The sequence below is a fragment of the Scyliorhinus torazame genome, chromosome 21, assembly GCF_047496885.1.
Source record: "Scyliorhinus torazame isolate Kashiwa2021f chromosome 21, sScyTor2.1, whole genome shotgun sequence".
Classification (NCBI taxonomy): Eukaryota; Metazoa; Chordata; class Chondrichthyes; order Carcharhiniformes; family Scyliorhinidae; genus Scyliorhinus; species Scyliorhinus torazame.
In genome coordinates, this window is record NC_092727.1 from 45,558,506 (window position 1) to 45,581,671 (window position 23,166).

General features: G+C 45.9%; 1 protein-coding gene across 11 annotated transcripts in view; it reads right to left on the minus strand.

Moving 5' to 3' along the window:
* Positions 1 to 23,166, minus strand: part of pknox2 (pbx/knotted 1 homeobox 2) — a 786,965-nt gene that overhangs the window by 135,112 nt on the left and 628,687 nt on the right. For all 11 annotated transcript variants that reach the window (XM_072486729.1, XM_072486738.1, XM_072486735.1 and 8 more), the window contains 2 exons: positions 21,277 to 21,391; positions 11,252 to 11,349 (listed from right to left, as the gene is read on the minus strand). In XM_072486729.1, the coding sequence (XP_072342830.1) occupies positions 11,252 to 11,349; positions 21,277 to 21,391 (213 nt within the window). The remainder of the gene's footprint in view (positions 1 to 11,251; positions 11,350 to 21,276; positions 21,392 to 23,166) is intronic.

Sequence of the window (23,166 nt, forward strand, 5' to 3'; positions counted from 1 at the left end):
AGACGAAAATTCTAATGGCGTGATTTATCGGCCGCGTCCTGCCGAAATCGGGGCAGGACGCGACCAATAGATCCTGTAGAGGCCTCTTCCGGGACTCCTGAAGGTGGTTCTAACGAGATCTCACGAGACACTGCGATCTGGGTCCTGCCCACAATGGTGCTAAGTCCGTGGAACATAGTTAACAGAGTTACCCGGAGCTGTCAGAGACAATAGGGAGCAGCCGGGACATTCAGAGAGATGTCAGCATTACTTCAGCAGATCCATAGCCAATTGGAGGAGCCGCAGAAGCTACAGGTGCAGGAGATGTCACCACCAATGCGTGGCACCTAGGTCAACACTGTTACGGCAGCGACTGCAGTGGAGAGCCAGGTGCACGAGAGCGGGCACCATTAGTGAAGGTGCCCAAGGTGTCGCGCAGTTGGGCCTCGGCAGAATGTCTGACTCGCTGGCGGATGTCACCGAGTAGCAGGTTGACCTTGATGAGGTTCTGCGGGACATGTCCCCGCTCTCAGATGGGCATTGCAGAGGCGCTGTGGAGCTTGTCCTAGTTGCAGGTGGGCATCGACAAGGTGCTGCAGAACATGTCCCAGTCACTGTAGAGCATTGCCTAGGGCGTCATGGGCACTGAGGGGTCCATGGGGATCGCTAAGGCTGGCAGAGCCAGGTGATGTAGGGGCAGCCGGAGCTTGAACCAGTTGCCCCTCCTTCCCAAGGTAGGCCCCAGGGCTCTATGGGCACCGACTGGGAGGAGATGGCAATCCGGGCCCATGGAGTGGGGATCGTGGCCACCAGCTCCCCAGTGTTTCACCACTTTGATGAGGCTGCGTCTCAAAGACAACACACGGGACAGGGCCGCCGACAAGTGAGCCGGGGCCCTCCGACCCCAGAGCCCCCCGATGATGCCAGCGAGGGGCATCGAAGGCCATTGGACGAGATAAGCAGCTGGCTGCCTCCACCCAGATGCATCCTGAGGAGACGCCTAAACATATCAGTCGAGCTAGGAGGGCAAAGAACGCAGATCACTGCAGACACCGGAGGAGGGGGTAGGGGGTAGATCGGGGGTGGGGCGGCGGCACCATCGGGAGAGTCTGGACTTGTATTAAACACATTAAAGACCCTTGTGCACAACCAGTATGATGCCTCTGTCACATTCTTCCGCAACGCGGGCCGACCTCTGAACCTTTGGCCCATCTCTCCAGGCATCTCCCCCTTCCCGTGGCACCCACCCACCCTCCGGCCGTAGACATGTGCCCGGAGCTGTGTCCCATCCCCTGGGTGGTTGAATGTTGGCTGCGGAGTGTGTGGCGTTGCCTCCCGCAGTATTCAGGCATAGTGTCCAGGCATCAAGGTGTGATTGGGATGCTGGACAATGACGCCCATATGTTACATGGCCCGCCTTCCACGAGAATCTACCTGGGTTGTGTGAAGTGGTCAGTTAACCATGATTGCCAATTCCCTACTAGCAACAGCCTTCAGCTGCATGGCCAAAGCGCCTTGGCAGTCGGCTGGGGTTATGGGTGGCCGTTGGGGCAGACGGTCACGTACAAGGGTTGCCCCTGGAATGCGTAAACACGATCCAGGGATTGGCATGGTGATGCCGCGAGAGGTTGCCCCCAGCCCTACCCTTCTATGGCAACCCATCCCTGCGGAGGGTCCCCCACCCCCAGCTGAGGGTCCCCCTGTCCCCGCCGAGCACAGTGGCAGCAATCCCAGAGCCCCCAGGCTCTTTGCCTGTGACCAAAGATTGCTACTCTTCTCCTCGGCTCCCCACAGAAGCCCTTCCACCAGGTTCACATTTTTTAAAAAAGGTGTACTTGTTGGTGGCAGCTTGACCACTTGCTGGGGAGGCCGCTGAATGCGAGGAGGTCATTGGATATGGGGTGGCTCTCGTTAATTGTTTGGAAATCGGGCTTAAGTGATGATAATTGGTTTCTCGCCACGCTAAGGCGAGATCCCGATTTCGCCTACGGGAGCGGGCCCGTTGCATCGCAAACTGTTTGGTGCCTGCCGCAGTTCTCGATTTTGGTCTCTCCCCCGCTATGAACAGTGGTGATATACATCACTGTAAGTACACAAAGGGTTAATGTACGTACACTACACCTAGTTAGACACTAGAGGGAGCACCAGAGACATGACACACATACAGTCAACCTATAGGTCAGTAAGATAGGACATGACCAATGGGCAGTCAAGATACACACAGAGGTGATAATACCATAGGAGGGAATTACACCAACCCATATAAAAGGACACATCACACATGCTCAGTCTCTTTCCAGTGGAGACACTCAGTGAGTACAGACACAGGGTTGATTGAAACACATCACACCCACCACGTGGATTGTAGCAGACTGGTTCGTCAGTCTGAGTAGCTATAGAAGGATTAACAGGAGAGTCAAATCCAAGTAGGAGAATTGTTAACATTAATAAACGTGTTAAAGCTATTTCCAAATCTGAACCTTCCTTTCTCAGAGTGCACATCAAGAAAGCAGCTTATGCTACGTCAAGAGCATAACAAAACATTCACCAGCCTCGTTTCGCTTGAGCGAGAGTGTAACGAGGCCGGAGAATCGCACCCACAGTGTCACATTGCCCTGAAAATGGAAGGAGCTTAGTGAGGTTCTTTGTTTTGCGTTTACCAAAGTGAATTTGGTTAGTACATAACCAGCAGGCAAGATTAGTTAATATTTGGAAAAGTAAATAAGAGGCTGTGTCAGCTTTGGGTCTCAATCCCTTGGAAGTTGAGAGATAAAGCCATACCTCACTTGAAGTAGAGTAAATGCTAAATCTATCATTCATGATGCAGCCTGCTATTGGGAGCTGGCATTCAGCATAAAACAAAGCTGGTTAGGGGAAAGACAATCGGAAGATTTGTTCAGCTGGAAATTAGGGGGAAGAAATCTACAGGAATCGTCTCAGTGAAAGGTAGTTAACCTTGTTCTGAAAGTTGCTTTTTGAAACCGTAGCAGCTGGCAAATGGAAACCAAGGGTGTTTTCTCATGGGTTTTAAGCCACTGCACAGGAGCTGCAGTGTGGCCCATGCTTTGAGCTGTGGAATCCAGAGTTGTGACATTTTAAAGATAGTTGGAGGGTCACTTAGCCAGAAACTGATGGAAAGACTCCCATTACATTTTGTACCTTGGGAGAATAGCTGGATAGCTGGAACACTGACCATTTGGGGTTGGAACCAGGAAAAAGTGTATGAATGTTTAAGATTTTGTACGGTAAGGGGATTCTTGAGAAGTAAAAGTAGGACTACGTTTATAACATAAGTCTTTATATGCTCTCGTGTTAAATTAGTGATGCTTGATTGGTTTATAAACACAATAAAGTTTATGTTTATTTAAAAATATGATATCTTGTGGCGTAGTTTTGTCAGTTAATTACTTTAAACGTTAATGGTCTTTAACAGGATTGTAACAAAATGCTTCTGTGAAGTCTTTTGGACCATTTTACTATATCAAAGGCACCAAATAAATACACATTCGTAGGTGTTACACTTTCCTATGTTATAGAATTTGGACAAAGGTAAAATCAGAGTTTATGCTGTGAGGCGATTGCATGGCTGGCATTCTCAGTTTGAACAGTGCTCGACCTTCTTGTACCTAGTTCAAACATACATATAACCAAGGAGCAAGAGGAGGCCATTTTGCCCCTCGAGCCTGCTCTGCCATTTAATAAGATCATGGCTGAATGGCAGGAATGTGAGCTGGGTTTAGACCAAAGTGAGACAGGTCAGTTTTACCCCACTGATGATAATTGTTGTTGCAATAGAAATCCTGCTCATTACAAGAGAAACCACAGGTTCAGATATTTGGTGTATGTATTTGGCAAAGCGGGAAAGTGGAGTTGAGTCCACAAAAGATCAGCCATGATCTCACTGAATGGCGGAGCAGGCTCGAAGGGCCAGATGGCCTGCTCCTGCTCCTGGTTCTTATGTTCTATTATCTGTGGGATTATGACTGATCGTTTCCAAGTCTCCCTGAAAAGTAACCTAAAATCTGCATCCCATCTACCTCCAATAACCTATTGCTTAACAATAACCTCTCCACCTCAGCCTTGAAATTATTCAAAGATTCTGCTTCCACCACTTATACAGGAAGAAAGTCCCAAGGACTCACGACCCTCTGACAAAAAAGAAAATTCTCCTCATCTGTCTTAAATGACCCCTAGTCCTAGATTCTTCCACAAGCGGAAACATTCTCTCCAGATCCATCCTGTCAACACCCCTCAGGATCTTAAATGTTTCAATCGAGTCACCTCTTTCTCTTCTAAACTTCAGCGGATACAAGTCCAGCCTGTCCAATCATTCCTCATGTGACAAACCGCCTAATCTAGTTGAGTCTGGTAAACCTTCTCTGAACTGCTTCCAATGCTTTTACATCCTCTCTTAAAAAAGGGGCTGGATTCTCTGGTATTCCAACTGCGTGTTTCTCGGTGGCATGCCATTCGCTGGCGGCGGGATTATATCTTTCGGCAACTTGTCCGTGGAATTTCCCATTCAAGCCACCCCACACCACATGGACACCAATGTTCTGGGGTGCACTGGCAGTGGAAAAAGAGAATTCCGGCCACCAGTGCTGTATGCAATACTCCAGATGTGGTCTCACTGATAGCTCTATATAACTGAAGCATAACCTCCATATTTTTGTATTCAATTCCCCTGGCAATAAATGATGACATTCTATGAGCTTCCCTAGTTACTTGCTGTATGTGCATACTAGTGCTTCACATACACAGAAGAGGTAGTTCACATGCAATTCTGGTCAAAATCATGAGTGGTAAGGCCCCTTTAAGGCCTATGATTATTACACCAGTTTTTTTTACACAACTTATATTTCTTCACAGTCCCGGAAAACGTTCAATGATTGCCTCACAGCAAGTGCTAATGAATGGTTGCACTTGTAAAGGCGCACAGCAGAATTCTATTTATGCAAAAAAAAAAATTAATGAGACATCTGTGTAGGAGCACTGGGTGAAAGCCAATGAGAAATTGTCACCTTCGATGCAATTTCACAGTTAGCATGTTCCCTGTACCCCGCAGTCCCCAACCCGCCCCCCAACCCCCGCCAAAAACAAATGCAAGTCAACTGGCCTGATTAACAATGTTTTAACTGGTGTGATCAAGCCCCACGGTGGTTATTAGTATATAGAATGGTACTGAGGTAATTACAGTTAGTGTCAAATTGCTGCCACTACTGCCTTTCCATAGAAAACATGCAATAACATTACCTACGCCAGCACAACTAGCCAAATGATTTGACTGTGCAGAATCTGTTAAAAATACTGCCCCACTTTTGCCATGCCTTTGTTTTGTGTGAATTCTTTGCTCAAGATGAGGATTGCTAGGTAGCTACCATAAACATCAAGCACGCTCCGATGTAGCGCATATATTCAACCCCACAGCCATGTGTTACTCTTATGAGTATCCCAACTGTACTAATTGCAAGTGGCTACGTGATGACTGGTGTAACTTCGAAAATCCAAGCAAGTTTGGCAATTCAGCATCAATTAGTAATTTGTACTGTTGGCCCATGCACACAAGGAACTGATTTGGGACTGCACAACTTAATTTCAACAGAATGCTTAAGGCCAGCAAACACAGGGGACTGCTATCCCATCAGTTCCGATTAAATTTCAATCCAGGTCGAGAAAGAAAAAGGCCAGCTCTAACCCGTTCCATAACTGGGTGTGGGTGAATTCAACAACAAACAAATTTGTTTTCACCCCGTGACAGTCATCTCCTCAAGATTTCCCAAACCCTTTCAAACCAGTAAATTACTGTTTAGATGTAGTCACTGTTGTTCTGTAGGCAAATGGAGAATGACAGAATCATCCAATTGTTACGGCGTAGGACTAGGCTTTTTGATCCAAAGTGTCTGCACCAGCGCTCCGCAGAGGCAACTCATCTCGTGTCACTCCCCCATCTTCTCCCCGCAACCCCTGCATATTCTTCCTTTTCAGATAACAGCCCAATTCCCTTTTGAATGCTTCAGTTGAATCTGCCTCCACCACGCTCTTGGGCAATGCATTCCGGAAGACCTTAACCATTCGCTTCATGAAAAATTATTTTACTCATACCACATTTACCTCTTTCACTGATCATTTTGAATCTGTGCCCTCTTGTTCTCATTCCTTTCACGAGTGGGACTGATTTCTCCCTACCATTGTACCATTAGGTTTAGGTTGGTCCTGGAAAAGGACAAGGAATATCCAGAGGAAGAGCAATCAATGGGGGGGGGGAAGCTAACTTCAAAGGGGGAGAATGGATCTAACCCAGATAAATTAGATTCAAAGGTTAGCAAGCAAACGGTAAATGAACAATGGGCTACCTTTTTTTTGGAAAGGAGATAGTTCATGAACAGTGAAGGTATATTCCCACAAAGAGAAAAGATAAGGCAAATAAATCCAGAGTCACCTGGATGTCAAGCGAAAGAGGTTATGAAGAAGAAAAAGGGAAGTTATGACAGCTTTTAGCTCAATAATACATCAGAGAACCAGGCAGAATATAGAAAGTTCAGAAGGGAATTATAAAAGCAAATAAGGGAAGCAGAAATAGAGTTTGAGAAGAGACTGGCAGCCAAAATAAAAAGAGAATCCAGCAGTCTTCTATAGGCATATCAATAGTAAAACGATGACAAGGGGCCATAAAGGGGATGTATGCATGGAGGCAGGGGGCATAGAACATAGAACTGTACAGCACAGTACAGGCCCTTCGGCTCACAGTGTTGTGCCGAACGAGTCTGAAACTAAGATCAAATCAACCTACTCCAATCATTCTAGTGCACTCCATATGCCTGTCCAATAACCGCTTGAAAGTTCCTAAAGTGTCCGACCCCACTACCATAGCTGGGAGTGCGTTCGACGCCCCAACCACTCTCTGAGTAAAGAACCTACCTCTGACATCCCTCCTATATCTTCCACCATGAACCTTATAGTTATGCCCCATTGTAACAGCTACATCCACCCGAGAAAATAAATTGCTGAACGTCCACTCTATCTATCCCTCTCATCATCTTATACACCTCAATTAAGTCACCTCTCATCCTCCTTCGCTACAATCAGAAAAGCCCTAGCTCCCTCAACCTTTCCTCATAAGACCTACCCTCCAATCCAGGCAGCATCCTGGTAAATCTCCTTTGCACCCTTTTCAGTGCTTCCATATCCTTCCTTTAATGAGGTGACCAGAACTGCACACAAAACTCCAAATGTGGTCTAACCAAGGTCTTGTACAGCTGCAGCATAACCTCACGGCTCTTAAACTCAATCCCCCTGTTAATAAATGCTAACACACTATAGGCTTTTTTCACGGCTCTTTCCACTTGGGTGGCAACTTTCAGAGATCTATGGACATGATCTCCGAGATCTCTCTGCTCCTCCACATTCTTCAGAACCCTGCCGTTAACCCTGTAATCCGCATTCAAATTTGTCCTACCAAAATGAATCACCTCACACTTATCAGGGTTAAACTCCATCTGCCACTTTTCAGCCCAGCTCTGCATCCTATCAATGTCTCTCTGCAGCCTACAACAGCCCTCCACATTATCCACTACTCCACCAATCTTGGTGTCATCAGCAAATTTACTAACCCAACCTTCAACTCCATCATCCAAGTCATTGATAAAAATCATAAATAGCAGAGGACCCAGCACTGATCCCTGTGGTACACCGCTGGTGACTGGGCTCCAAGATGAAGATTTACCATCTACCACCACCCTCTGTCTTCTATGTGATAGCCAGTTACTGATCCAATCGGCCAAATCTCCCTCTACGCCATGACTCCTTACTTTCTGCATGAGTCGACCATGGGGAACCTTATCAAATGCCTTACTAAAATCCATGTATACGACATCAACTGCTCTACATTCATCTACACACTTAGTTACCTCCACAAAGAATACAATCAAACTTGTGAGGCAAGACTTACCCCTCACAAATCCGTGCTGACTATCCTGGATTAAGCTGTATCTTTCCAAATGATCATAAATCAGGGCCCTTTCCAATAATTTACCTATGACCAAAGTGAGCATAACTGGCCTATAATTCCCAGGGTTATACCTATTCCCTTTCTTGAACAAGGGACAACATTCGCCTCTCTCCAGTCTTCTGGCACTATTCCTGTAGACAGTGAGGACATAAAGATCAAAGCCAAAGGTTTTGCAATCTCACCTCTTGCCTCCCAAAGAATCCTAGGATATATCCCATCAGGCCCTGGGGACTTATCTATCCTCAGGCTTCTCAAAATTTCTAACACATCTTCCTTCCGAATATCTACCTCCTCCAGCCTACTAGCCTGTACCGCACTATCCTCCTCAACAACATGGCCCCTCTCCTTTGTGAACACTGAAGAAAAGTATTCATTTAGGGCATAACTGAGGTATTAATACACTTTGCATGTCTTTACCAGGGAAAAAGATACAGCACAGGTCACAGGCCAGAATCCCCCCCCCAACCCTGCCACACAAACAGTGTGTTCTGAGGTGACGGCGGGTGGGGGAGGGCGATATTGCATGGGCAGGATTTCCTCAGGATTCCAGACCATCCCGACTTGGTTGTGATTTCACACTGGGGTGAGCAGTGGCTCGAAAGGAAAGCCCGCCCTTGCCCTAATTAATGGCCACTTGAGACGTTTCCAGTCCAGGCTCAATTTTTAGGTTGGTGGGCGGATGGCAGTTCAGGGGTGGGTAAAGGCCAGATTTTTTTTTTGTGAAGGGTGAAAGGGGGGGGGGGGGGGGTTGACAGGGTGGCACTGCCAGAATGCACCTTGTGACTGCGGGCACCATCCCCTTAAGGCCTGGTAACCTCCGGGTCCACCTTCCCACCCCAAGCCTATTCCTCCGGACTCAGGCTGCCCCCTTGCAACTTTCTTCACTCTCCCCCCATCATCCCAAATGTTCCCTATGCTTTTTGCCTTGGGTCCGCTGCGACTTACCTGTCCTCAGGGTCCCGGGACTTAGTGCCAGGAAGTTCCCTGCAGTGCCTCTTCAGACCACCAGCGCGATGACTGGATGGGCTGGAAAGCTGCTGGCCAATCTGACTGCCTGGTGGAGTCGGCGAGCACCAGTTATCCTTACAATTCAGGCCATGGTGAAAGGTTAGGGGCTGGATTCTCCGTTTCAAGGAATATGTCCCCACACTGTCGTGAAAACTGTGGCCTTTCACGCCAGAAAAACTGGCGTCAAAAGGCCACATATTCACAGCCCTGCAAAGGGCTAGCAGTGATCCATCGTGATGCTCGCAGTTCCAGCTACAAATACGGACCCCGCACTTCCGCTGCGCATGCACACGACGGCAGCCTCCAGCCGCCGTGCCGCATTCCATGGCAGACACACACATGCCCAACCCGGACCGCCTGCTAAAAAATACCCCGGTCCCGTATGAGGCCCCTCCCTGCCCTCCAAACGGCCCGTCCCCGACCAAGGCAGCCGCGGACTAAATCCGCAGCCCCTCGTGAGTTTCCCCAACGGTAGGAACCATATTAGATCCACGCGTCGGGACTTCAGCCAGTCGGGGGCGGAGAATAGCAGTGCGGGCCTCTGGCAATGGCCGTAGGTGGAGGATACGCGGCATGGCGTACGCTTTTCGGGGGCCGGAGAATCGAGGAACCGGCTCCGGTCCCGATTCCATGCGTAGAGCTGGATTCTCCGCCCCAGCGCCAGACGCGATCTCGGCGTCAGGGTGCGAAGAATCCAGCCCTAGGTATTTCAGACACTTGAAGGATTTTAAATTGATAAGGAGGTGGTATTGGATAGGCCATCTGTACTTAAAGATGACAAGGCACCAGGAGGATGAGAATTATCCAAAATCACCACGGAAAGCGAGAGTGGAAATTGCAGAGCACTGGCCATGATTTTCTAATTTTCCTTAGACTCATGACCTAGACCAAGCGGTGGAAGGAACAAGAACAAGCCGGCACAAATTTAAGGTACTTGGCAAAAGGAGCAATGGTAACATGAGGAAAAATATATTCATACAGCATGTGGTTAGAATCAGGAAACATTGCCTGAAAGGACATTGGTAGCAGGTTCAACCTAGGCATTCAGGAAGAAATTGGATTATCTAAAAATCATGAACGTGCAGAGTTACAGGGAGCAGGTGGGAAAGTGGCTCTAGGTGAATCTCTCCTTCAGAGAACTAACATAGATATGATGGGCTGAATGGCCTTATTCTGTGCTGTAGCCATTCTACGATAAGGATTCTCTCACTGGGATTCAGTTAATATACCACCACCAAGACGTTCCTCCCCAAATCACTCACCACCCTGACTTGCAAACATTTTTTTGCAATGTATTTTCTTACAAACATGTATCAAAACAGGTTACAACAAATAAACACCCCGGGAAACATACTTCCCAGCAATCAACTATACAGCCTTTACAAATGTTTTCCCCTTTTTCACACGCCCGCCCCACCCATGACGAACAGCTCCTCAAACATTGGTCACAAATATCCCCACCTTTTCTCAAACCCCTCTGCAGAGCCCCTTAACTCATACTTTATCTTCCCCAAGGGCAGGAAGTCGTGCAGGTTACCCAACCAAGTCGGTACCCCCGGTGGCGATGCCACACCTTCCTCGTCTCCATGAGCTCCGGCTTCTCTGAAACCCCAAATATCGCCACCAAAGGGTCCGGGTCCACCTCCTCCCCCACTATCCTGGCTAGGACCGTGAACACTCCCGCCCAGAATCTCCTGACTTGGAAACATATCGCCGTTCCTTCACTGTAGCTGGATCAAAATCCTGTCACTTCCTCCCTAACAGCACTGTGGGTGTACCTACAACTTAGGGGCTGCAGCAGTTCAAGAAGGCAGCTCACCACCGCTTTCTGAAGGGCAATTAGGGATGAGCAATAAATGCTGGCCTAGCCAGCGACACTCACATTCCATAATTAATTTTTTTAATTATCCTGCGTTCATGGTTCTCTCACTAGGCTCCAGTCATTAAGTATCGTGTGTTAATGATCATGTCTGCCATTAGGCCGAATCTCAAGTTCAGCAATTGTTCTATATGAGGTGGGACCACGTGGGTGCACTTCTAATTAGATCATAAGTGAGGTACTGGGAAAAATGTCAGTGAACCCCAGGTAACACCTGTCCAGTTCATCCGATTGAGGGGGTTCTTGGTCTCTGGTGCTAACTCAATCTCAAGAAGCTTCAAACGTTAGACTTAAGTTAACAATTCTACTGCTTGCATCTTGACCGCCTCAAAAGCCAATACACAAAGAACTGTATAGAAACTGTCCACATCTCTCACCTGTGTGTTCTGGATTTGTATTGTACCCTGAGGAATGGCCTGGGTCACCACTTGACCCTGAGAGGTTACCATAGTTACCGGCTGGTAAATTGTTCCACCTGTTAAGTCATATAGCACAAAAGACAATGTGAGTACATTTGCAGTTTCCTTTTCAGAACCTCTTCGCTGTGCACTTAACATGCATTCAAACTGTGAAGGCATTTTATTCCAGTGTCAACTGGTGCCAAATAGCATGAGAGAGCAAGCACAAATAACACACAATTGGAAGGGCAGTCAAAAATGTATAGGAAACTCAATAAAGAAAATATAGGAAACATGAATAAAATGATATGGACAATGCAGGCAAAATCATATAGTTGAGGCAGATTGAACAATACAATTAGGGCAGTTAAAATATTAGAAGGACAAATTAGATTTTATGACTCATCTATTTTTCAGTTCTTGGAATTGATTAGTTAGGAATGCCAGGACAGCAGCACCCCTAACTCTTTATACCTTGCAAGAGGTTCATCATCAGTACGGCAATTAGCCAAACAGCTCCAACACTAACGCTCCTTGACAATGCTGCTCAAAGTCAGCAGCTTGGAAGTGTGGAGACCCATGTCTGTCCTTTCCCTTTCAACGCAGATTCCCCTTCTCTTGTTACATCAGATCTGGCTCCGAGCATTATCATCATCAGCTCGCTTCTGATCACTTTTGTCACAGGGCAATTATTTAGCAACTTGCCAAAGAGCCGAGTGGTCATCTCAGCTTTAATACAGCTGGGTTGAAACTTGCAACAGAGATACAATTGAAAGGCAAAGAGCCTGCTCCACTTCTACACAAGTATGTTTATGAAATAGTCTTTTCAGGCAACTGACAACACATAAGGAAGCAAAAACTTTCTTAATTATCTTCCCTCAAAACAAACATGAAATTTAAAATAAAATTGAAATGGATCAATTCCACAAACTTGATAAGCTAGGTAACAGAGCTGTCACAATTTAGTACTTTTATACCAATAAGTTCTATTAAATCAATCATAACCCACTCTTAAAGGGGTGCTATAACTTTTACATTTGCCACTTTCACAAGGTTTTTCACAAATGGATGGATGGAAACATAAACTGAACCAGGGAGAGAAGGTAAGAAATGGGCATAGTAGCTTAGTAGTTGATGTCACAGGACTAAAAACCAAGAGTTCAGAAGTACAAATCATATCATGGCAAGTTATGAAAATTGAAAAGATTGATAAGTATATAATATAATTATCACCAGGAAGGTACCATTTACCATGAAAACCCAACTGATTTACTAACATCCTTCCGCAACCTCGTCTGCTCCACATGTGAAGGGGCACAACAGCGCCTATATTTCCTCAGGAAACTAAGGAAATTTGGCATGTCCACACATTGACTCTTACCAACTTTTACAGGTGCACCATAGAAAGCATCTTATCTGGCTGCATCACAGCCTGGTATGGCAACTGCTCGGCCCAAAACCATAAGAAACAACAGAGTCGTGAACACAGCCCTGTCCATCACGCGAACCCTCCTCCCATCTATTGACTCGGTCTACACCTCCCGTTGCCTTGGTAAAGTGGGTAGCATAATCAAAGACGCCTCCCACCTGGGTTATTTTCCCTTCCAACCTCTTCCATGGGGCAGGAGATACAAAAGTCCGAGAATACTGACTAACAAATTCAATAACAGCTTCTTTCCCGCTGTTAGCCGACTCCTGAATGACGCTCTTATGGACTAACTGATCTTTCCACACGTCTTCTCGACTGAGTAGCACTACACTCCGTATGCTTCACCCGATGTCTGTATCTTTGTATTTACATTGTGTATCTATTGTATGTCCTATGATTTTTTTCATGTATGGAACGTATGCAGAACAATACATTTCACGGTATCTCAGTACATGTGACAATAAACCCAAATCCAAATCCCTAATACCAGTGCTCAAAATATTCTCGCCTGCAACCCGAGGGTTCTATTTGAGAAAGAAAAAATGCCTAGTTTAAGTTTCTCAAGAGCTGCTTTTTGACTTTCGGGGCTCTTTTTACATTTTCACTAACTGTTTTATTAGGATCCTGCAGTCACGCATTTGTGTTGCACTTCTTTTCAGGGTTTCTTTAGACGGATAAGATAGCACAAATACCAAATGGAAAGACTCAAAGTCTTTTATTTCATTTATAAAGGAAAAATTGTGCAACCTGTTTGTACGATACTGGATAGAAAGACGGTCAACAAGTGACCTTACTTGTGTTGGTCTGAGGATGGCTACTTCTGGCAAGTCACTGAGCTCCTAAAGACGGTTCGGTGACATTCTCTGGAATGTTATGTATGAGGTTAAAATGCCATTAATCTCGCTGGTGGAGTCGCTGTCTCAGCTTTGTTGACAAGTTCTATTCGATGTACAGACAGTGGATTCCAATTAGTCATGCCATTACAGCTGCCAGCTTTGTTAAGAATCCATCTCTCTGGCCAAAGTTGACACAAGCCTCACCTGTGCTGAAGTTTCTTTTGTTCTTCTTTCATTTGAGCATACCCTCCCCCATAAACATGGAGTCCATGCAGTCCAGGGTCACATTGGCCTTTGCAATCTCGATGTCTTTGATTCCCCAAAATCCTCATGTCGGAAATCATCATCTAGGTATTTGATGTGCACCAACTTATTCTCTTTGTCAGTGCTATCATGCAAGAGTGCTTTTATAATTTGCAGATTGCACAAGAGTGTTGCAGCGCTGACAAACACCCTCAGCCAAGAAGTGAGTGCAGGTATACACTTGCATTGAGTTCTCATAAATGCTTCCAAAGTCCAAAGTTAGTTCCTTGGGAATTTGTGATGACAATATGGGTGTGACGGGAAGGTTTGCTATTTTCCAGATATACATAGAACATAGAAAATACAGCACAGAACAGGCCCTTCGGCCCACGATGTTGTGCCGAACCTTTGTCCTAGATTAATCATAGATTATCATTGAATTTACAGTGCAGAAGGAGGCCATTCGGCCCATTGAGTCTGCACCGGCTCTTGGAAAGAGCACCCTACCCAAACTCAACACCTCCACCCAACACCAAGGGCAATTTGGACATTAAGGGCAATTTATCATTGGCCAATTCACCTAACCCGCACATCTTTGGACTGTGGGAGGAAACCGGAGCACCCGGAGGAAACCCACGCAGACACGGGGAGGACGTGCAGACTCCGCACAGACAGTGACCCAAGCCGGAATCGAACCTGGGACCCTGGAGCTGTGAAGCAATTGTGCTATCCACAATGCTACCGTGCTGCCCTTGAGAACAAATAAATCTACACTATATCATTTTACCGTAATCCATGTACCTATCCAATAGCTGCTTGAAGGTCCCTAATGTTTCCGACTCAACTACTTCCACAGGCAGTGCATTCCATGCCCCCACTACTCTCTGGGTAAAGAACCTACCTCTGATATCCCTCCTATATCTTCCACCTTTCACCTTAAATTTATGTCCCCTTGTAATGGTTTGTTCCACCCGGGGAAAAAGTCTCTGACTGTCTACTCTATCTATTCCCCTGATCATCTTATAAAGCTCTATCAAGTCGCCCCTCATCCTTCTCCGTTCTAATGAGAAAAGGCCTAGCACCCTCAACCTTTCCTCGTAAGACCTACTCTCCATTCCAGGCAACATCCTGGTAAATCTTCTTTGCACCTTTTCCAAAGCTTCCACATCCTTCCTAAAATGAGGCGACCAAAACTGTACACAATACTCCAAATGTGGCCTTACCAAAGTTTTGTACAGCTGCATCATCACCTCACGGCTCTTAAATTCAATCCCTCTGTTAATGAACGCGAGCACACCATAGGCCTTCTTCACAGCTCTATCCACTTGAGTGGCAACTTTCAAAGATGTATGAACATAGACCCCAAGATCTCTCTGCTCCTCCACATTGCCAAGAACTCTACCGTTAACCCTGTATTCCGCATTCATATTTGTCCTTCCAAAATGGACAACCTCACATTTTTCAGGGTTAAACTCCATCTGCCACTTCTCAGCCCAGCGCTGCATCCTATCTATGTCTCTTTGCAGCCGACAACAGCCCTCCTTACTATCCACAACTCCACCAATCTTCGTATCGTCTGCAAATTTACTGACCCACCCTTCAACTCCCTCATCCAAGTCATTAATGAAAATCACAAACAGCAGAGGACCCAGAACTGATCCCTGCGGTACGCCACTGGTAACTGGGATCCAGGCTGAATATTTGCCATCCACCACCACTCTCTGACTTCTATCGGTTAGCCAGTTCGTTATCCAACTGGCCAAATTTCCCACTATCCCATGCCTCCTTACTTTCTGCATAAGCCTACCATGGGGTATCCTCTGGTTATGGTCAAACAGGTAGCAGTTGAAGCATGCAAGGCCTGGCCCCTGTAACTGGACAATGGAAGAAAAGCATTGGAAGAGGGCAGTGCTGTACGGTTAACATTATGGCGATTTTAAAAATTCATTTACGGGATGTATGTGTCATTGGCTAGGCCAGCATTTATTGCCCACCCATAATTCCATTGAGAAAGTGGTGGTGTGTTCCCTTCTTGAACTGGTGCAGTCCAAGTAGTGTAGGTACACACACACACACACACACACTGCTGTTAGGGAGGGAGTTCCAGGATTTTGACCCAGCGGCAGTGAAGGAACAGTGGTATATTTCCAGATCAGGATGGTGAGTGACTTGGAAGGGAATTTTGAGGTGATGGTGTTCCCACGTGCATGCTGATCTTGTGCTTCTAGAGAGTAGTGGTCTGAGTTTTGGAAGGTCCTCCTAAGGAGCCTTGGTGAGGTCCTGCGGTATATCTTGTAGTTGGATTTTATTTATTGTCATGTGTACCAAGGTACAATGAAAAGTATTTTTCTGCGAGCAGCTCAACAAATCATTAAGTACATGAAAAGAAAAAGAAATAAAAGAAAATACATAATAAAGCAACACAAGGTACACAATGTAACTACATAACACCGACATCGGGTGAAGCATACAGGGGTGTATTGTTAATGAGGTCAGTCCATAAGAGGGTTGTTTAGGAGTCTGGTAGTAGCGGGGAAGAAACTGTTTTTTAATCAGGTTGTGCGTGTTCTCAGACTTTTATATCTCCTGCCCGATGGAAGAAGTTGGAAGAGTGAGTAAGCCGGGTGGGAGGGATCTTTGATTATGCTGCCCGCTTTCCCTAGGCAGTGGGAGGTGTAGATGGGGTCAATGGATGAGAGGCAGGTTCGTGTGATGGACTGGGCTGTGTTCACGACTCTCTGAAGTTTCTTGCGGTTGGTAACACTTCTGCTACTGTGCGTCGGTGGTAGAGGAAATAAATATTTGTGGATGGGGTGCCAATTAAGTGGGTTGCTTTGCCCTGGATGGTGTTGAGCTTCTTGAGTGTTGTTGGAGCTGCACTCATCCAGGCATGTGGAGCGTATTCTATCACACTCCTGACTTGTACCTTGGAGATAAGAACAGTAACTCAGGAGATGAGTTACTCACCATGGATTTTTAGCTTCTGACCTGCTCTTGTAGCCTCAGTATTTATATGGCTGTTGATAGGATATTGATAGTGGGGGATTCAGTGATGGTAATGCCATTAAATGTCAAGGGGCAATGATTAGATTCTCCCCTGTTGGAGATAGTCATGGCCTGGCACGTGTGTGGCATGAGTGTTACTTGCCACTTGTCAGTCCAAGCCTGGATACTGTTCAGGTCCTGTTGCATTTGGACATGGTCGGCTTCAGTGTCTGACAAGTCCTGAATGGTGTTGAACATTATGCAGTCATCAACGAACATCCCCACTTCTGATCTTATGATTGAAGGAAGTTAATGATGGAGAAGCTGAAGATGGTTGGTTCTAGGACACTACTAAAAGAAATCCTGCAGTGATGACCTGAAACTGAGATGATTGACCTCCAATCACCACAACCATCTTCCTTTAAGCCAGGTATGACTCCAATCAGCAGAGGGTTTCCCCCCGATTCCCATTGAATCCAGTCATGCGAGGGGTCCTTGATGCCGCACTTGGTCAAATGCTGTCTTGATGTCAAGGACAGTCATTCTCATCTCTGGAATTCAGCTCTTTCGTTCGTGTTTGAACGAAGGCAGTAATGAGGACAGGAGCTGCGTGGCCCTGGTGGAACCCAAGCTGGGCATCATTGGGCAGGTTATTGCTAAATAAGTGCCACTTGATAGCACTGTTGCTGACCCCTTCCATCACTTTACTGATGGTCGAGAGCAGACTGATAGTGCAGTAATTAGCCAGGTTGAACCTAGTCTGCTTTTTGTGTATAGAACTTACCTGGGCAATTTTCCACATTGCAGTGTATATGCCAATGTTATGGCTGTACTGGAATAGCTTGGCTAGGGCGCGGAAAGTTCTGCAACACATGTCTTCAGTAGTATAGCCAAAATATTGTCAGGGCCTATAGCCTTTGCAGTATCCAGTGCCTTCAGCCAATTCTTTAGATCATATGGGCAGATTCGAATTGACTGAAGGCTGGCATCTGTGATTCTGGGAACTTCAGGAGGAGGCATAGATGGATCATCCATTCGGCACTTCTGGCTGAAGATTGTTACGAATGCTTCAGCCTTATCTTTTGCACTGACGTGCTGGGTTCCTCCATTAATGAGGATGGGGTTATTTGTGGAGCCTCCTCCTCCTCCAGAGAGTTCTTTAATTGCCCATCACCATTCACGACAGGATGTGGCAGAACTGCAGAGCTTAGATCTGATCCGATGGTTGAGAAATTGCTTGGATCAGCTTATTACTTGCTACTCATGCTGTTTGGCATATAAATAGAGCTATGTTGTAACTTCACCAGGTTGACACCTCATTTTTGGGTATGCCTGGTGTTGCGGGTGGCATGCCCTCCTAAACTCTTCATTGGTGGTAATGGGAGAGTACGGGATATGCCTGGCCAAGAGGTTGAATACAATTCTTTTGCTGCTGATGGCCCATAGCAACTCTTGGATGCTCACTGAGTTGCTAGATCTGTGCAAAATCTAATCCCATTTAGCACGGTGGTAATGCCAGACAACAAGGAGGGTAGCCTCAATGTGAAGACGGGTCTTTGTAGTCAATCCTACCGATACTGTCATGGCCAGATTCATCTGCGGATGAGGTCAAGTATGTTTCTCCCTCACCACCTGCCGCAGAGCCTGTTTTGCAGCTATGTCCTTTCGGACTTGGTCAGCTCGGTCTGCAGTGGTACTACCAAGCCACTCTTGGTGATGGACATTGAAGTTATTAGACTTTAACTTTCAGATTTTTATTGCATTTAAATTCCAACATTTTCTTTGGGGTCCCCAGAGAATTACCCTGGGTTTCTGGATTACTACTCCAGTGACAATACCACTATGGCACCGCCTCGTGTTAATGCCAAGAGGACTGGGAGGGAGAATGCACCCTATCCAAAGATATAATGCAGTCCATGAAATTCAACTTGTCCAAGTCTTCACTCCAAAAATCTCATCCTATTTCCAGTTCTGTCAAGGTTTGACAAAGAGTCATCCAGACTCGAAAAGTTAGCTCACGTCTCTCTCCAGAGATTTTCCAGCATTTTATGTTTGTGTTTCCGATTCCAGCATCCGTAGTAATTTGCTGTTATCCAAGTTGCGCTTCTGAATCACTCCTATCCTTGTTGACCTTCACTGACCCTCCATTCGAATAATCACAATTAACAAGAAACTTCCACCTACAACTAGAAATGCCTTAATCTCTCAAGTTTGCACTCATTACACGTGCCAGCGGTTCAATCAAAAGGCTAACAATTTTTTTATTTTAAAATTTTTTTTAGAGTGCCCAATTCATTTTTCCAATTAAGGGGCAATTTAGCGTGTTCAATCCACCTACCCTGCACATGTTTTTGGGTTGTGGGGGCGAAACCCACGCAAACACGGGGAGAATGTGCAAACTCCACACGGACTGTGACCCAGAGCCGGGATCGAACCTGGGACCTCGGCGCCGTGACACTGCAGTGCTACCACTGCGCCACCGTGCCGCCCTCAAAAAAGGCTAACAATTCTGAAAGAACTACATTCCAGCATCATTGTTATGGGGGCCAAGATTCGTCTAGAACAAGGGTCATGGTCTCAGAATACGGGATAGGCCATTTAGGAGTGAGAAGAGGAAAAATCTCTTCACTCGGAGGGTGGTGAGCCTGTGGAATTCTCTACCACAGAGACCGTGGAGGCCAAATCGCTGAAAATATTTAAGAAATAGATAATTTCCTGACACTAAAGGCAACATGTGGTATGAGGAGCGAGCAGGAGGCGTTGCGTTGGAGGATCAGCCATAATCATATTGAATGGGCCAACTCCTGCTCCTACTTTCTATGTTTCTATGTGCTATCAAATTTCAATCACATTTCCTCTTAAGTTTGTGTTTTGGCAGAGTAAATGGAGCATCATTACACCTCAGGAAGCAGTGCATTCCATCTTCTGGGTGGAAAAGAAAATTGGACACCCTTGATTCTGATCGAATGTGAATTCACTACAGACAATCACGCAATATTTGGACCCAATAAATCTTGGGAGTAAAGTCCCGCCCGCCGCAGGAATCGTCGCAGACAGGACGGATGATTTGACGGATGATTTAAAGGTCTGTTGACCTTGGGTGGGAATTTCCGGTCTCGGGCGGACACGATCAGAAAATCCTATCCTTGGATTCTTTCCTCATAACTAAGAGCACTAAGAGCTTCCCTGGCATCCACTACAACGGCTTGATATCTTCACCACGTGTAAAGGCTAAAACTGGACACCATTAACTCAGCATATTTGATGAATACATTGATGAATTTATAAGTATTGGTTAGACTGTCTGTATTCAAAGTTGATTGGACTGGATGAGATGCCTCAAAGGACACGGAGTGGAAATGAGAGCTGAAACTGTGCTACATTAATTCCATTAATTTGTGCCAATCCTCGAGTAGAATAACCACAGGCCTTGAAGAGATAGCTGGAGGCCAATCACAGGAAAGGAAACAACATGCTGATCTTTTCTTGATGGTGCCAAGAGGGACTATTATAATGCCAGGTTTCAGGAATTCCAAGTGAAGTGGAAAGGTCTTCTCTTTGAAGTTTTAATTGTTTAAGATTTGAGAAGATTAATCCACATCTGTTGAATAGAATTGATCTTGGACAGGGCAGTAGTAGGTGCTACAATTGGTCAAAATATTCTATGACTTCAGAAAAGTGGAGAAAACATCTATCGAGTGAATGATGAGTTTGGAAGTTTCTAATCTTAAGGCTCAGATCTCAACCGGATATCCCCATCCCATGCTCAACCTTAAGGAATAGGCAAAAACAACAAGTCATCTCTGGTGCTCAATCTCCCAATTATTGTGGAAGTATTTTTTTTTCTAAATTTAGAGTACCCAATTCATTTTTTACAATTAAGGGTCAATTTAGCGTGGCCAATCCACCTAGTCTGCACATCTTTGAGTTGTGGGGGTGAAACCTACGCAAACATGGGGAGAATGTGCAAACTCCACACGGACAGTGACCCAGAGCCGGGATCGAACCTGGGACCTCGGTGCTGTGAGGCAACAGGGCTAACCCACTGCGCCACCGTGCTGCCCTTTATTGTGGCAGTATTGAAGAAAGGATGCTGATGATGATGCTACCTTTAGAGCAGCACGGTAGCATTGTGGATAGCACAATTGCTTCACAGCTCCAGGGTCCCAGGTTCGATTCCGGCTTGGGTCACTGTCTGTGCGGAGTCTGCACATCCTCCCCGTGTGTGCGTGGGTTTCCTCCGGGTGCTCCGGTTTCCTCCCACAGTCCAAAGATGTGCAGGTTAGGTGGATTGGCCATGCTAAATTGCCCTTAGTGTCCAAAATTGCCCTTAGTGTTGGGTGGGGTTGCTGGGTTATGGGGATAGGGTGGAGGTGTTGACCTTGTGTGGGGTGCTCTTTCCAAGAGCTGGTGCAGACTCGATGGGCCGAATGGCCTCCTTCTGCACTGTAAATTCTATGATTCTATGATAAAACTGACCAGCCCTTCAATCTTTACATCCAACACTTTACCTGTTACTACTTGTGTCGCCATGGCAGCATTCCCTTGCTGTAGTGCGGATGTTGGTACCACAATCCCCTGGGAGTTGACAGCGTTACTTATCGTCGTCAGAGCGTCTGGAGAGCTCTGCAGAAAAAACCCAAAGAATAAACGAGGCATGAGGGTGGTTTGTACAATCAACATCCCAGAGAAATTCCTGTTATAACCATAAGGGACCACCATACCTGCTTGCTTAACAAAACACATCCAGGACTTCTGCCGTAAACCACATATCTTCAATTATTGATGATTATCTGTGAAGCTGTCTAAAAGATTATCCTCTAATTTTTAAATGTTGTGCTGCAACTTTGGGTCTGATTTTTCCTGTGCACTTCACTGCAATTCCGATATGCACTGTGCTCTAATGCCCAATAGGTTATTTGGGTCAGGTCAGTCCTACCTGACAACTTCAGGTTAAACAGTTTTGAATGGGTTGGGTTGGAGAAGTCAGTTTGCGAATAAATGGTCACTGTCATTGTCCAAACCAGTGTAATGGAGAAAATGTGGATTTGTCTACCATTCTCAAGTCTCCAGATGGGGTGCAAGAGCACATGGGTTGAGGAGAGTGGTCTCTGGCAAGCTCATCATGAATCTAACCTGGAGCCTGGGAAAAACAAGTGGCTCAATTATGCTATTGAAATTAACTCCATGTTCCTTTGGAGAGGCTGGGCTTCCATGCCTGAATTCAGGCAAGTTAAGAGAAAGGACGGTTCACAATTTTCATACCCTCAGGACAGCCCAAAGGCACTTCAGAGCCAATGACGTACCTTTGAAGCATTTTTGTAAGGTAGGAGGCACAGCAGACAGTTTAAGGAGAGCAATGTCTCACAAACTACAATAAGATTAAGATCACGTCAGCTGTTTTAGTGATATTGGATGTAGGATAAGTGCTGCCTAGGACTTCAAGTTTACTGTAAGATGTTGGATGAACTCCCTTGCTCTTCTTTGAATATTGCTGTTTGATTTTTTTTTGCATCTTCATGCGGGGTACAGATTGGGCCTCAGTTTAGCATTTTATCCAATAGACAGCAGTTCTGCCGGTACTAAGCATTCCTTCAGTACTGCAGCGTCAGCCTAGATTTTGTCCAGGCGTGGGACATCAATCCACAACATTCAGACTCAGAGTTGAGAGTGCCATTTCAGAGCCAGGATGACAATTAAGGTAGAAATGTTGGCACATTGGGGATTGCGTGTGGCTGCTGGAATGTATTGGGGGCAATGCACAATCCCATCCAAGCTCTCTGAAACCCCAACCTGTATTATTTCCATCAGGCATGAGGAGAGGGTTTAAATGAAGGTTTTTTTCTGAGAAAGTTGTTGTTTCAACAGGTCCTCCAACTCCCACATCATTCTTACTTTGGACAAGTATCAGTATTCCTTTAAACTTGGCTCAGAATCCTGGAATCCCCTACCCAGTACCATCGGCGCAGGATGTTATGGCTACATGTGGTGGCTTATAAAAACAGAGTTGCGAATTTAAATCCATATAAACCCTAACAAAACCACAGGTGTCTGTGTGCAAGTTTAGGGCTCCGGACTGTAGGAAGGTTGTTGAATCAGAGAGGAAACAGCCCAGATTCACTAAGGTGCTGCCTGGTATGAAGAAATACAAGTAAAAACAAGACTTCAGAAAGCTGATTTTGTTAGAATTTGATGGTGGTATTTAAACAAAGGAACAAAGTAGATAGAAACAGCCTGTTGCTGGTGGTTGAAGGGTGAGAGCGATAGAAATAGATAACAGATGAAACGCACGATAGATAACAGGAGAATGTTCATTCTTATTTTAAAGAGACTGGAGTAAAGTCTAAAAACAGGTTAGATGGATGGTTGAAGAAAGGAGGAATAAAGGAACATGGCAACAG